The 16,674-nt window shown below is 32.0% G+C and overlaps 1 protein-coding gene across 1 annotated transcript in view; it reads left to right on the top strand.

Annotated features, from left to right (window-relative positions):
• Positions 1–2,395: 2,395 nt before the first annotated feature.
• Positions 2,396–16,674, top strand: part of trpm2 (transient receptor potential cation channel, subfamily M, member 2) — a 46,111-nt gene continuing 31,832 nt past the window's right edge. Inside the window, 10 exon segments of the mRNA XM_051120167.1 lie at positions 2,396–2,524; positions 2,833–2,927; positions 6,402–6,472; positions 6,813–6,981; positions 8,521–8,701; positions 10,537–10,703; positions 12,761–12,941; positions 14,128–14,189; positions 14,270–14,470; positions 16,058–16,160. Coding sequence (XP_050976124.1) covers positions 2,835–2,927; positions 6,402–6,472; positions 6,813–6,981; positions 8,521–8,701; positions 10,537–10,703; positions 12,761–12,941; positions 14,128–14,189; positions 14,270–14,470; positions 16,058–16,160 — 1,228 coding nt within the window. The 5' untranslated portion in view covers positions 2,396–2,524; positions 2,833–2,834.

Here is a 16,674-nt window from a genome sequence, read left to right as displayed (position 1 = left end):
ATTGCATTAATCACGCTTTGCTGGATGGTTTCCACCACAGTTTTTACAGTTAACGATGTTCTTTGTCCCGCTCGGGTGTTTTTGTTGCAGTTGTTGCTGGTGTTGTACCCATTTTCGACCCCCGCCAAATTATTACCCCCTCTAGTTCAAATCAAGTGGCAACCTCTCGGTCTCCCTCTTGAAGCCAACACGGAAGTCACTGAAACTGCAATTCATCGGCTGGCCGCTAGAGACTGGCTGCAAAAGGACTCAATCCCATAGACTCCCCATGTTAAATTGCCCAATTTTACAGCAGAAAACAGTAAGTTTACAGCCTGGTACAAAAAATGGTTTAGGGGGGGTGAATTTTTTTATTAAAAAAAATCTTAAAGGGGTCATCGGATGCCCATTTTCCACAAGTTGATATGATTCTTTAGGGTCTTAATGAAAAGTCTTTAATATACTTTGATTAAAAATTCTCAATGGTTTTGTAAAACAACACCCTTTTAACCTTGTCAAAATGAGCTCTGCAAAAATCCCCCAATAGTATGTTCCTGCACAACCGGAGGCTGCAGTTTCAGGACCGCAGTTCTAGGACTGCATTTCTAAGACCCTATTTTTTGTGACAGCGCCATCTAGAGGAGACCTGATTCAAGCATAAACAAAAACTATTCATTTTTTTATCTTTCCATCTTATTTTTAATGGAAGACCTGGTGTGAACTTGTGTTTGAGATGGTGTCAGCAATCTCCATTTAGCCTATTTAGCTGTGCAAAACAGTTCATTGTTCTGCTGAATGTTGTAAACTAGCATTTGTATTCAAATTATCTTACATTTATTAATGTACCAATAAACACACTAATTTGTAGCGCAATTGTTACCATTTACTGCACTTTATGTGTGTCACACAGACATGAATCGCTGTGCTGCGGCTAATGAACTGAAGTCTCGCAAAGATACAAGTCTTTCTTTACAAGAAAACTGAATTTAAAACCAGAATATATATAGAATATATTGAAATAAATTAGGTTAAATATTTCAATCAGATTTCCAATGTTAAGGGTATGTTAAGGGTTAGGAGTTGGTTAGGACAATAATTAAGTGTATTAATTAAGTGTATACAATTAAACAACTACATATTTCTTTAAAATATAGTAACATACAGAACTGAATAGCAAGCGCTATTAAATAGTATAAGAAGCTATTACATACATAAATACAATAAATAAATAAAATAATACAAAAAAAAAAAAAAAAAAAAAAAAAAAAAAAAAACTATAGGGTCCTAGAAATGCGGACCTGAAACTGCAGCCTCCGGTTGTGCAGGAATACCCTTCTCCAAAAATCATCTCATTCTAAGGTATTGTTCCTTTAAATGCAAATGAGCTCTGCTCACCCCGCCCCTCTCTTCTCTCTGTGGAATGACGATCTTGTTTACTTTAGCCGCATGTAGCCGCGTTTAGCTGCTAAACTTCCTAACTACCACGTTATAAGGAAAGACGCTTGCAAAGATTCATAAAAAACGCTTATACTCACTTCTGCTGTAAGTGAAGCTGGATCATGAATAATTTGCGTGAACATAGACGGATATATATATATATATATATATATATTCACAAACAAACGTAATCTACAGCATCTTCAGCGGCTCAGATGTCGGGAGTAAATGACTACCACTATGTTCATTATTACATCCAGCAACACAACACCTCAATCGCTCAATCGGAGATATTCTTGTCTTACATCCCTGCTTCAGCATCGACACAAGGGAAGTTACTGGACTGTGACAGCTGGTCTGAGGTAAGAGCTCATGTCAGTCAACTATTGTGGGAGCGGCCTCTGTCGGTGTGAGAGAATGTGAGAACAGCTCGATTTTTTTGAAAAAAGGGATATTATTTTTACAGATTAATTAAAAACCACTGCATGGATTTTTATCATTATAGGGTAGATTTGTACATACACACATTAATGTTCAAACAACATGAAAAAGTGAACTTAGCATCCGATGACCCCTTTAAAATAAGATATATAAATTATATCTTACTTAACTACAGTTGATCAGTAAGAAATTAGTTATTTACTAAAAGCTTATTATATTCAAATACAAGTTTTTGAGAGTATACAAAGTTTTTCCCCCATGCAATTACATTTTAAGTTTTGAAGCTTTAAAAAGGACAAAAGCAACATAAAAATAGGCCATACAACTTATATGCTATAATTCAACTGTAAAGAATAACAGACAGAGAGAGCTTGTCACTGTCAGCCCATTAAAGCAGTCACGCTTTGCTCATTGTAATCTGATCATCCATGTAAAGATTTGCATTTCTCCCAAATAGAGTTGCACTTGGTGACCATTACTGTGGCAACTTGTTTTGGTGACTAGTATACATCCGTGGGGAAAAGGGAAACAGCTAAACCGGCAAGCTCTGGAATTTTATTTTCTTCTATTTTGTTCTTCAGAACATATAATGTTGATTATATGAAGCTGTGAAATAAGAGACTATTACCAATCACAGTCAAGGAGAGAAGTGAAAAACTCTTTTAAGGTAAAAGTAACTGAAATGCTTGAATGCAAGCAGCTGAGGTCAGTTTTAATGTTCTCCGATATTGATTTCTGTGTTATTTAAAAAAAATCTTTAAAAGAGTTTCTTTCTTAGTATGTGTTATAGTTATTGTGTGTATTTTATGCATGAAGAGGCAATTCAGTTGTTAGTCTGTGTAAACAGGCTAGAGAAATGTCTTTGACCCATTGAATTCAGTTTGAACTTTGTAGAATAAGATTTTTTTTTGTTTGCAAAAAGTCTATTTATCAAATGTGCTTTTTATGCTTAAAAGTAATGAGTTTTGTTTGCAGAGATGCTGTGCGTACTAGAAGAGAAAGTCCACCCAAAGGATATCAGCAACATCCAGTTAGAAAACCTGACAAGTTTTTTCTTAAAAATAGAAAAGGTGAGACTGTATGTGTGTTTTTTTTTTTCTCTTTTAACATATTTTTATTAAATATAATGAAATTAAATATTAAATATATGCTTGCATACATTTTGAATTATGAAAATATGTTTAACTCGCAATGTGACCTTGCAAAATGTAAATATAAAAAAAAAATTTTTTACGAAAACAAAACACAATCCATGAAACAGCAGAAAAAAAAAGTAAGCATTAACATTTTAGTACAGAAATATCAAGCCATTTTGCCCAACATAAATTATAATTAATTACGTGTATGAAATCCAATATCTAAAAAACAAATGTTATTTTGTTGACTTGTTCATCTAGCAAGTAAAAATATTATGATTTTATGATTTTAGTTTGGATTAATTCATCAAATTGATTCTAAGATACTGTATTTAAAATAATATATTTTAGTATTTTATTAATTATTTTAATATTACTGATATGCTAAGTTTTTATCATTATTTTGAATTACATTTAATTTTTTTATTTTCCACTTCATTTTAAATATACTTTTTAAAAAATAATTTTGTTGAATGTTTTGTGTTTTAAATATGTTGATAATAAGTCCTTTTTGGTTTTTGTTTTAGTTTTAAAATGATAAGTGATGTCTTGGCAACTAGCTGAAAAAAAGTATGATTTTTACATTTTGTTTTATATTAGTTAACATTTATTTATTTCAAGTTTGAAAAAGCTTTTTTTTGTGGTTTTAGTTTTAATTTTAGTTAACAATAATAACCTTGTTTGAAATATGAATAAACTTAAACTGTAAAAAACTTTGAAAATAAACTTTAACTGAAATAAAAACCTTAATCTTATTTTATTTAAAAAAAAATTATTTAGTTAAACTTAACGTACTAGAATAACGCAAACTGAAATAAAAATTAATAAAAACTATACCCTAGTGAAAAAAATACAAAAATGTATTTGAAATACATTTATTTTGTTTTAAATATATTACAAAATACAAAATTATATATTTAAATATCTTGCCTTTAAAGACTGATATTTTACAGAGATCATACAATCATTATTAATAGTGATAGCAAAACACATTTTTATGGAGGGCTAAATTACTCAAAATTAAATAATTAAATAAATGTTGAAATATATAAATAAATCGTTAAATGCATCATTTAATTATTGGAAGCATAAATACATTTATAAATATTTATTTATTTAAATATTTATTTATTTATTTAAATATGTATTTATTTATTTAAATATTTATTTATTTATTTAATTAATTAATTAATTATTTATTTAAATATTTATTTATGTATTTACGCATTTATTGCTGCATTTATTTATTGCCTCCACATTTCATTTTGAGCGTTGCGGTTGTCGGCACGTCACTCAACAATAGTGGGCGTCACCTTTCCAGCTCGATTACTTTGGTCTTTCTAGTTCAGGCGCCTTTTTCATGTTTTTCGCATCACAAACTATAGCTGATCGAGGATGGTACAGTGAAAGATCCGTCGTTGACTCTTGCAGATGAAGTGACATGACATCTGACGCACGAAAGCCATTAGCACATTCCGCGACACTGACACAATCCATCGGCACAGTCACACAAGCAAATACATACAAATCAATTCTGTGATGTAACTAATCCTACATTTGATAGAAACACGTCATCAATGAAATATCGTTCTGCAGTTAAGTGCGTGTTAACATGTTCAGTAAGAGTGTCAGTGGCACATGCCACTCTCTGCTGATTCATGTCAATGAAAACCGGAAGTGTCAGCGGTTGTGCCACTGAGCATTGTGGCATGTGCTAATGGCTTAAGAGTCAACGACAGATCTTGTACTGTACCATCCTCGATCAGCTATAGTTCGTGATGCGAAAAACATGAAAAAGGCGCCTGAACTAGAAAGACCAAAGTAATCGAGCTGGAAAGGTGACGCCCACTATTGTTGAGTGACGTGCCGACAACCGCAAACCTCAAAATGAAATGTGGAGGCAATAAATAAATGCAGAAATAAATAAATAAATATTTAAATAAATAAATACATATTTAAATAAATAAATATATATATATATATATATATATATATATATATATATATATATTATAAATGATGCATTTAACGATTTATTTATATATTTCGATTTTTTTTTAATTATTTAATTTTGAGTAATTTGGCCCTACATTTTTTTAGGCTTAATATTAAAAAATGTTCATTATGCAATAAAGAAATACTCCAAATAAAGTTAATACTTTTATATGAGCAAATCTTAGGTGATATGTCAGTATATGTTAATAGATTTGAAGTGTACTTGAAATAAATGTATTTTAAATCAATTTAAATTAAAAATTGTAATTAAATTAAATGTGAATAATTCATTTAAATTACATTTTTAATAAAAGTAGTATTTTAAAATACTGTGTGTAATGTTTTTTTTTTAAACCATGGTTACATGAAATCAGTGTTATTTTGGTATCATTGATTTACTATTATAGTTTTTAATCATTATTTTGAATTAGATTTTACTTTTACATTTTCCGTTTTCATTTTTAAATGTCCTTTTTAAAATTCATTTTGTTGTGTTTGTCATTTTTATTATTATATTTAATTTTTAATTTAATTTAATTTATTTTATTTTATTTATTTATTTATTTATTTTGTTTACGTGTGGTTCAGATTATTTCTGTGTATTTATATAAAATGATAAATGATGATTTGGCAACTAGCTGAAATGAAATTAAATTGTTATATTTTATTTCAGTTGACACTTATTTTATTTCAAGTATTAGTTTTTTAATAGTTTTACTTTTAGTTTTAGTCAACAATAATATCCCTGCTTGAAATATGAATAAATACTAATAAATAAAAATGTAAAATTAATAAATAAATTAAATAAAAACTTAAAATAAAAATTAAATAAAAATGTAAAAAAAATCAATAGACATTTAAAAAAAACTACTAACAGAAATGACAAAATCAACAAAATTACTAAAATAACTAAACTTAAAATGAAAACAGAATATAATAATTATAAATATATTTAAATATATAAAATAAAATATTAAAACACTATATATATAATATAAATATATATATAAATATAAAACAATAATAATATTAATAAAAACTATCAAAGTATCAGTGATACTAAAACCAGACAGGTTCTCAGTGAACTTGCAGTATGTTTTTATACCACAGCTCATGATCTGAGCTCTTTAAATTAACTCTGAGCTTTCAGTCTCTACTCCATATTCCTGTAACGCTTCTGTCTGTGTCTGACATCACTGCAGCAGTGCAGATTTCAGTGCAGCAGCAACTGCATTGTAGACCATCCTGCCCGTGCACTCCCTCCCTCCCCGTCCCGTGCATCTGCCCTTCTCATTCACGCTCACTGTCTCTGACACAAGCATGGATGAGGCAGTGGTGGAGCCGACTCCGGTGCAAACGCTCGCTAGGAGTGCTGTTAAAGGCCAATATCTGTCTCTGTCTCCCTCCTTCCAGCGCTCGCTCGCCTCCTGGGTTAAAGTCAACATCAAGAAGAAAGAGTGTTGCTTCTACGTGGAGGATGGCAGGTATGAGAAGCACGTTTATATGTACTTTAATGACCTTGTCTTATTATGCTTACTCCATTGTACTGGGGAATTAACCCTGTAAAGCCTGTAAACACTGTAAATAAAACAGATTATACTTTCTACTTTGTAGAAATAGGTTTCAGTGTATGCAACTTCACTTTGCATCAATATGACACACAGAAATGCTCTCATTGGTAATGCTCTCAAGTGGTATACTAAAGATCACGTGTATACACTCACTGGCTTCTATGTGTAGTTCAGCAACATTCTGACAATATGTGCGCTGCGCGTGTTGTTGGGCTGTAACTCATGTGTGGATAACATGGATTACTGTTCACAGGGAGGGGATTTGTAAGTGTGGTTACCCAAAGACCGAGCACTACGATGAGGCCATCAAACCGGAGGACTATATGGGGGAGCAGTGGGACAGACACAGACATGTCAGAGAGGTGCCCACCGACGCTTTCGGAGATATCAGCTTTGGAGGACTTGGACAGAAAAGTGGCAAGGTAAAATGATGACTTGATTTACTCGCTCTCAGGTCGTTCAAGATGTAGATGAGTTTGTTTCTTCATCAGAATTGGGCAAATATAGCATTGCATCACTTGCTCACCAATGGATGTGAATGGGTGCCGTCAGAATGAGAGTCCAAACAGCTGATAAAAACATCACAATAATCCACAAGTAATCCACACCACTCCAGTCCATCAATGAACATCTTGTGAAGCCAAAAGCTGTGTGCTTGTAAGAAACAAATCAACTATTAAGACATTTTTAACATAGAAGTCCATAATCCAGTGGGAAAAGTCCATCCCCTGTTGTTTCTCACATCAAAATCCACCCACGTATTTGTTTTTCAGTAAACATACAGGTATGTAAACAGATTTTTCCCCTGATTCAGATTAGATGACTGTTTCACTGGAAGAAGAAGATTATTATCAGATCTAGCAAAACAACACCTCAATCGCTCAATCAGAGATATTTTTGTCTAACTTACATCCCTGCTTCTGCATCAAAACAATGGAGGTCGGACTGTTACAGCTGATTTAAGGCGGGTCTGAAGTAAGACGCTCATGTCAATCAACTATCGTGGGAGCGGCCTCTGTCATGTGACGCCATCTGAGAACGGCTCGATCTGAAAAAGGGGATATTATTTTTACAGATTAATTAAAAACCACTGCATGGATTTTTATCATTATAGGATAGATTTGTACATACACTGCCAACACACATTAAAGGAGAGCTCCACTTCCAGAACAACAATTTACAAATAATTTACTCACCCCCTTGTCATCCAAGATGTTCATGTCTTTCTTTCTTCAGTCGTAAAGAAATTCAGCACATTTCAGCCTTTTTCTCCATATAATGGACTGATATGGTGCCCCAATTTTGAACTTCCACAATGCAGTTTAAATGCGGCTTCAAACCATCCCAAATGTGGTTGTAAAGGATCCCAGCCGCGGAAGAAGGGTCTTATCTAGCGCATTTAAAAAAATACAATTTATATACTTTTTAATGTCAAGTGCTCATCTTGTCTTACGCTGCTTGCTTGGACTGTTTTTGTTCCGATTCATGACAGTTAGTGTATGTCGAAAAAGTCCCATCTCATGTTCTCCCTCAACTTCGAAATGGTCCTATATCGCTGTTTTACCTTCTTTGTTAAGGGTGTTTGATCTTCTTTGCATGTTCACTTTGCAAAGACTGTGTCGGTACTTCTGCAGCGATGTAGGATGATTTTGACATGTTTTTTGAAGTTGAGGGAGAAAATACGATTGGAGAGCTGGAAACTGGAAAAAACTGGAAAACTGGAAAAAAGATATTTTTCGAAACCCATATGAACTGCTCTTTAATAATGAATTTGTTTCTTACAAACACGCAGCTTTTGGCTTCTCAAGACATTAATTGATGGACTGGAGTAGTGTGGATTATTTGTGAATTATATTATGTTTTTATCAGCTGTTTGGACTCTCATTCTGACGGCACCCATTCACTGCAGAGGATCCAGAGTTAAATGTGAACTCATAAAGGAGCTTCCGTGGTGTGTTTAGTATATTCGGGTGTCGTCGGACACGTCCTGTGAGAGCCTGTACCAACTGATGACTGAACACTGGAAACTGCGTTCACCGAATCTGCTGATATCAGTGACCGGCGGAGCCAAAAACTTCTACATAAAGACTCACCTGAAGGACAAGTTTCGACGGGGCCTCATCAAAGTCGCACAGACCACAGGTACAGCAGTCTGCGAAAGGGCAGAATATACTTCTCTTACATTCAGTATACTTGCGTAGAGCAATATGTACTATATAGCAAATCTCAACTGCCTGATTGTTTATATCACCATTTCCACAAAAATATTTGTCAGCACAACTGTTTTCAACATTTATAATAATCAGAAATGTTTCTTGAGCAGCAAATCAGCATATTAGAATGATTTCTGAATGATCATGTGACACTGAAGTAATGATGCTGAAAATTCAGCTTTAAATCACAGGAATAAATTACATTTTACAAAATATTCACATAGAAAACAGTTATTTTACATTTTAAAAATATTTCACAATTTTGGATCAAATAAATGCAGCCTTGGTGAACATAAGAGACTGCTTTCAAAAACTTAAAAAATCTTAACTATTACAAACATTTGATCACCAGTGTATAGTCTTAAAATATATGTTTTTATCAAATCAGTCAGGTCTGTCAGGTCAGTCAGGTTTTTGTGGCCTGTCTGTTTTCTTTTTAATTTTAGTTTTTGTAAGTTTTTGTCATTTTGTTGTGAGTTTTTCTCATTTTATTAGTTTTCATTAAGGTGTAGGGTTTTTTTAATTTCTTTTTATTGCATTTTAACTATACATGTGTACATATAAAATTCAATGTAACAGAGAAAACACAAAACAACAAACAAAACTAAACAAAACAAAAAGGCTTCTCGGTATTTTACATTAATATATCATATTAGCTCTGTTTTTTGTCTTCTATCAACACATTTCCAACTCCACCACATTTTAAAAACAAGTCTCCAAACTCAAAAAATAAAAAATTATGTATTCATTTTTTTGATATATAAGTTATCTAAGTTTTAGTTTTTAGTTTCAGATTATTTAGTTTACGTTATTTAACGCATCAAATTAAAATGTTGCTTTGGCAACACACTGAAATAAAATAAGTATTAGTTTTTTATGTTTTATTTTATGTCAGTTAATGGTCATTTTATTTCAAGTAATGACATTTTTTATGGCATTAGTTTTGGTTAACAATAACAACTCTGGTTAGAAGCATGTTCAGTTCAATTCAGTTTATTATTCCAGAGGAAAAGTGATTTTGCATTTATTTGAACAAATAAAATGCATAAATGTACACAATGAACAGAGGTGGACAGTAGTGAAGTATTTTTACTTTACTCAAGTAAATTTATTAATTTATCCGAGTGTTTTCTTTGGAAAATACTATGAAATTACATTTCATAAATAAGTTGTTGTTTTTTCTCCTTTAATTCTTACAATAAAAATGTAGTACTTTCTTGTACTCAGGTAAGTCTTTGAATTACTTTTACTTGAGTAAAAGTAAGAAAGTACTAGATTTCTAATTTAATTAGTATTAAATTATATTTCATATAAAACGTAGTGCAGTAAAAAAGTACAATATTATGCTTTGGAATATTGTGAAGTTAATTTTTCTAAAGAATAAAGTACAGACATTTGAAAAGTACTTTTGAAGCAGAGTAAAAATACTTCTTTACTGTCGGCCTCTGACAATAAAGAACACCAAACAAGTGCTACCCCTAAACAACATCACCAAAAATTAATTGCACATAACAGAAGCTTAACTGTGATGCATTAAATGGTAAATGTGTAGGTAGCTTGCCAGGTTTTGTCTTGGCTGTCAGTGACACTGACTGAAAATGAAAGAATTGAAGCATGTGTGTGCAGCTGTCATAAACCAGTCTAGGACAAAGCAATAGAACTATGATGGTGTTTGTATTGTCATGCTTTTTCAGGTGCATTATACAGGTTGGACGTATCTAGTATAACTGCACTTCTCTAGTTACAATGCTTTATGTATGACAGGTGCGTGGATCCTGACGGGAGGGACACACACCGGTGTGATGAAGCACGTGGGCATGGCCGTGAGAGATTACACACTCAGTAGTGGTTTGACGGAGGGACAGATCGTTGTCATCGGTGTGGCACCCTGGGGAGTCATTCACAACCGACAGGCACTCATTCATCCTGAGGTCAGATGATTTTCTCACCTAAACTACACGCTACATACAGTATGAACAACCCAAGATCATTTAAGTTATTCCTGTAGCTGATAACAATGTCAAGGTCATGAGTTTGATTCCCAGGGAATGCATGAAGTTACCTTGAATGCAATATAAGCTGCTTTAGATAAAAGTGTCTGCCAAATGCATGAATGTTAGCTGAACTTCTCTGAGATAAAATATTTACTAAAATCTTTCAATAATTTAACTACGCATTCACATGTTCACGGTTCTCTGATGACAATTAATGGTCACATGGCATTCAGGTAAACAAATGAAATATTTCTTATTCATATTTTAATAATTGTACTTTTTATTACTCAAATTACATTACATTTTCATAATTAAATTAACTATTAGCTTTTTGTCAGCTCACAAACCCTTTGCAGTTTCCTCAGAAACCCCAACAAAAACATTTAGTGAGTGATGATGCACATGATTCACTGAATCAGAGTTTTGAATCAACTCTTTGAAATGATTAATAGAAATTAATTAAATTCATCAACATTTTTGACATTAATTAATTTTGGGTTAATGGTCACATGACAAGCAGATAAACATAAAATATTTAATATATTTTTAGACGACTCAAAACCCCCTTGCCAATTCCTTGCAAACCCCAACTAAAACATTTTAGTTTTTGAGTAATGATGCAAATGATTCACCTGAATCAGAGTTTTGAATTGATTCTTTTAAATGAACAGGCTTGAAATGATTCATAGAAATGACTTGAATTCACCAACTCTAATTAGTTTTGGGTTAATGATCATGTGACAATCAGGTAAACAAATAAAATATTTCATATATTTAGAAATTGTACGATTGATTGCTTTTATTTTAAAATTATTTATTTAAATTTTACATTTTTATAATTTAATTATTAGCTTTTCATCGACCCAGAACCTCCTTGCAGTTTCCTTGCAAACCCCAAGTAAAACATTTTAGTTTTTGAGTAATTATGCAAATGATCCTTTTTGCAGTTTAGAACAAGCTTTCAAAATGATTAATAGAAATGACTCGAATTCAAAATTAGTTTTGGGTTAATGATCCAAGTAAAACATTTTAGTTTTTTGAGTTTTATTATAATTTTTATAATTTTTGCAAATGATTCACTTTTAGAATCAGAGTTTTTGAATTGATTCTTTTCATCAAATGAACATTAATCAATTTTGGGCTTGAAATATATTTAATATATTTTTAGAAAGTGTGCTTTTGATTGTTTTTATTTTAAAATTATTTAAATTTTATGTTTTTATAGTTTAATTATTAGCTTTTCGTCGCCTCAGAACTCCCTTGCAGTTTCATCACAAACCCCGACTAAAACATTTTAGTTTTTAAGTAATGATGGAAATGATTCACTGCATCAGAGCTTTGAATTGATTCTTTGAAATGTACAGGCTTGAAATAATTCACAGAAATGACAAATTCATCAGTTCTAATGCCATTTTTGACATCAATCAGTTTTGGGTTAATGGTCACATGACAATCAGGTAAACAAATAAAATATTTCATATTTTTAGAAATTGTACATTTGATTGCTTTTAATTCGATTTTTATAATTTTTGTTAATTATTAGCTTTTCATCAACTCACAAACCCTACTTTTGGATTTCCTGGTCTAGTGAACATTTTAGCTTTTGAACGCGAAACAGAAATCAAATTCACCAATTCTAATGCCATTTAATTGCCATTCAACTATTTATCTATTAAAGATCATTTTATTAATCAATGATTTTAGTCAGTGTGTTAAAGTTATCATACTCACAAAACAAATCTCGTGACACAGACTTTGGAAAACTTAATAAGAAGTGCATTAAAATCACAAACAATTCAACAGTACAGTGTTTTTTAATTTGAATTCTCCAGCTATATCATTGCACATATATTATAAATATGGTACTGTCTGACACTGCATGTTAAACCAGATCTTTCTTGATGTTTTTTAACTATTATATTGATAACTGCATGCTGACATCAATGCTGTCAGTGATTTTATAACATCTTCTTATCGTCTTCTGTCTGTTTTAGGGCTGTTTTCCTGCGTACTACTCTCTGGACGAGCAGGGTCAGGGCCGTCTTTCTTGCCTCGATATTAACCACACTCACTTCCTGCTGGTTGATGATGGCACTCACGGACATTATGGAGTTGAGATTGAGCTGCGGGCACATCTGGAGAAACTCATCTCTCAACAATCGCTGGGAAACAGAGGTGCGGTGTTGAGGAAGATTAATAATAATTTAATAGAAACTTGTTTTTGTATTAATATTGCACAAAAACCATCAATATCAGTTCAAAAGTTAGGGGTCAGATTTTTTAATGTTCATGAAAGACGTCTCTTCTGCTCACAAAGGCTACATTTATTTGATCAAAAATACAGAAAAACAGTAATATTGTAAAATATTGTTACAATTAAAAATAGCTGTTTTCTATGTGAATATATAGTGAATTGTAATTTGTTCTTGTGATCAAAGCTGAATTTTCAGCATCATTTCTCCAGCCAGTCATGATAATATGCTGATTTGCTGCTTAAGAAACATTTCTGATTATTATCAATGTTGAAAACAGTCGTGCTGCCCAACATTTTTGTGGAAACTGTGATATATTTTATTTTTCAGGATGCACAGATGAATAGAAAGTTCAGAAGAACAGCATTTATTGGAAATAGAAACCTTTTACTGTCACTGTTCACTATTTAATACATCCTTGTTAATGAAAAGTATTGATTTCTAAAAAAAGAAAAAAAGAAAAATCGTCCTGACCCCAAACTATTAAACACTAATATATTTTGTAGAAATATATGCAACCGGACACATATGATCATAGAAAAGTCTTTTTGTACATTATATGTATCTTCACAACAGTAAGAAGTTTATTTTAGCACTTTTAATTTGTCATGTTTGTTTATAAGCCTTTTTTGCATCCTTTAATGGATTAACACTGAATATTTCAATACAAAAATGAATCTTTTTCTGAACAAGTTCACTAAAATGAATCAGATTTTCCATCTGTGCTATAACTTTGTCACACAACTTTAGTTAGTTACTATGCAGCACTGTAGAGATGAATAGTAAACAAACAGACAGACAAAGGTGAGAGGTCAGCAGATGACCTTTGCCTGACCTTTCAAACTAACAGTGGCTTTCATAAACACGAAAGAACACTTTGCTTGCCTTATTTGTATCTGACAGCTCATATACTGTGAAAGCCAGATGAAATGTTTGAAAAAAAACAAGAAGTTTAGGCAGGACACATTGAAAAAATGACCTTTTAATGTGGATAATACTATACTCTACTCCATACTATAAATAAAAGCCACAAAAATTGATTGTATGGCTTTTAAACACTGTTCTTTGTTCACTTATTATTTGTGAAGTGTTTTTTCTCTTTCCATCAGAGAGTGGAGTGACGATACCAGTGGTCTGTGTGGTCTTGGATGGCGGCCCAGGAACACTAAATGTTAGATTTTACAATCATCGGTTTCATAGATCGCAGTGAAATGCTCTGTCATTAAGCCTAATTCACATGTTCATTCACAGACCATCTACAACGCAATGCTGAACCACACGCCTTGTGTGGTGCTGGAGGGTTCTGGACGCCTGGCGGACGTCATTGCTCATGTGGCGGCTCTGCCCAAGTCAAAGGTCACCCTGGTCCTTATCAACCAGCTTATGAAGAGGTTTTTTGTACAAGAGTACAAAAGCTTTGCTGAGGTGCAGGTCATTGAGTGGACCAAGAAGGTAATGGACAAAAACATGCATTTTATAACAGTTTTAGACTCATTTGGTGGACACATTTTTGACATTTTTTAATGAAAGAAGTTACTTCTGCTCAGCTCACAAAGCTGAATATATTTGATCAAAACTACAGTAAAAATTATGAAATATTATCGCAATTTAAAATCATTTTTTTCTATGTGAATATATAGTAAAATGTAATTTATTCCTGTGATCAAAGCTGAATTTTCAGCATCATTACTCCAGTCTTCAGTGTCACATGATCCTTCAGAAACCATTGTAATATGCTGATTTGCTGCTTAAGAAACATTTCTGATTATTGTCAGTTAATGCAAAAAAATGCTCAAAATAACATTTTTTTTTTTAAATTGGCAAGAAATGTCATCAGTAGTATACAGAATAAAGCAAAAATTGTTTTATTCAAACACACAACTATAAATCATAATTCCATAGCTCTGTGTGTATGTATGTGTACCAAGCCTGCACGTATTTAATCCAAAGTACCGCAAAAACAGTACAATTCTGAAATATTTTTACTATTTAAAATAACTGTTTTCTATTTTAATATATTTTAAAATGTAATTTATTCCTGTGATTTCAAAATTATTTTTTAGAATCAATACTCCAGACACATGGCTCAAAAAACATTTTTTTATTATTATTATGTTGAAAACAGCTGAGTAGAATTTTTTCAGGTTTCTTTGATGTTTAGAAAGTTCAGCAGAACAGCATTTATCTGAATTAGAAATCTTCTGTAACATTATAAATGTCTTTATCATCACTTTTGATCAATTTAAAGCATCCTTGATAAATAAAAGTATTAATTTCTATCATTTCTTTCCCAGAAAAAGAAAAAAAATTAAACGCTTTTGAAGGGTTTAAATGGTAGAATGTTGTTATAATGTGTATAATGTTACAAAAGCTTTTTATTTCAGATAAATGCTGATCTTTGCATCTTTTTATTCATCAAAGAATCCTAAAAAAATGTATTCTGTCTTAAATTTTGATAATAATATGAATAAAAAATGTAGCAAATCAACATATTAGAATGATTTCTGAAGAATCATGTGACTCTGTAATGATGCTGAAAATTCAGCTTTGATCACAGGAATAAATTACATTTTAAAACATATTCAAATAAAAACAGTTATTTTAAATATTACAAATGTTACTATATATATATATATACAAATGTACAAATGCTTTTTGAGCAGCAAAACAGAATATTAGAATGATTTCTGAAGGATCATGTGACTGGAATAATGATGCTAAAACATTAGCTTTATAATCAGAGAAATAAATTAGATTTTAAAGTATAATGAAATAGAAAACAGTTATTTTTAATAGTAAAAATATTTTTAATATTTAATATATGTATTTTGTATTTTGGATCAAATAAATGCAGGCTTGGCGGGCAGAAGAGAATTCTTTAAAATATATTAAAAATCTTACTGTTCAAAAACTTCTGACTGGTAGTGTGTGTGTGTATATATATATATACAAAAAATTAGTATATAGTATTTTAAATATGATCATATTAACATGTATCATAAGCAGTGAATATTTGTTTTATGTTTTGTCTTTCTTTAGATTCAGGACATCATCCGGATGCCTCATTTGCTCACTGTGTTTCGTATAGATGAGGATAAAAACTATGATGTTGACGTTGCAATTCTACAAGCTCTGCTGAAAGGTACGATTCCATATCGCTTTCCAGATGGCACAGGCTCAAGTCTCTTCATCTGGAAATTCGATGACTTAAAGTCCTTTTTCCGGGCAGAGCCTAATTGGGTTGCGCTGGTAATGGTTGAGTTTCTAATGGCGTCTGTGAGTGGATTGAATATTTAGCTGTAACAGCGTATAGTGATGGAGAGCCTGCCAACATTATTTGCTGTGTTATTTAAAATAACTTTGCCTGATGTTTTTTAGAGAAAAGTAAATCACATTCCTGGGGAAAAACCACAAGGGGTTTGTATTGTGCAGCTCAGTCTGGCTTGAGCACATTCATCCTCCCTTGATGCGTCTCTGATAGAGGAAGCTATTAGCGCTTGAGCTATACTGATGGATGGCACGTCTCTGACATGCTAAGGAGATTTTCTGTGTAGCTTTATTTAGCATTGAGTAACATCGCTTGTAGACACAGCTGACTGTCTTTGCATTAGATGCGTGAGACCAATCAATGCAACACAAAACAAGATGTTAGACAG

This window comes from Labeo rohita, chromosome 9, assembly GCF_022985175.1.
Source record: "Labeo rohita strain BAU-BD-2019 chromosome 9, IGBB_LRoh.1.0, whole genome shotgun sequence".
NCBI lineage: Eukaryota > Metazoa > Chordata > Actinopteri > Cypriniformes > Cyprinidae > Labeo > Labeo rohita.
This window is presented reverse-complemented; position numbering and strand designations above follow the sequence as displayed.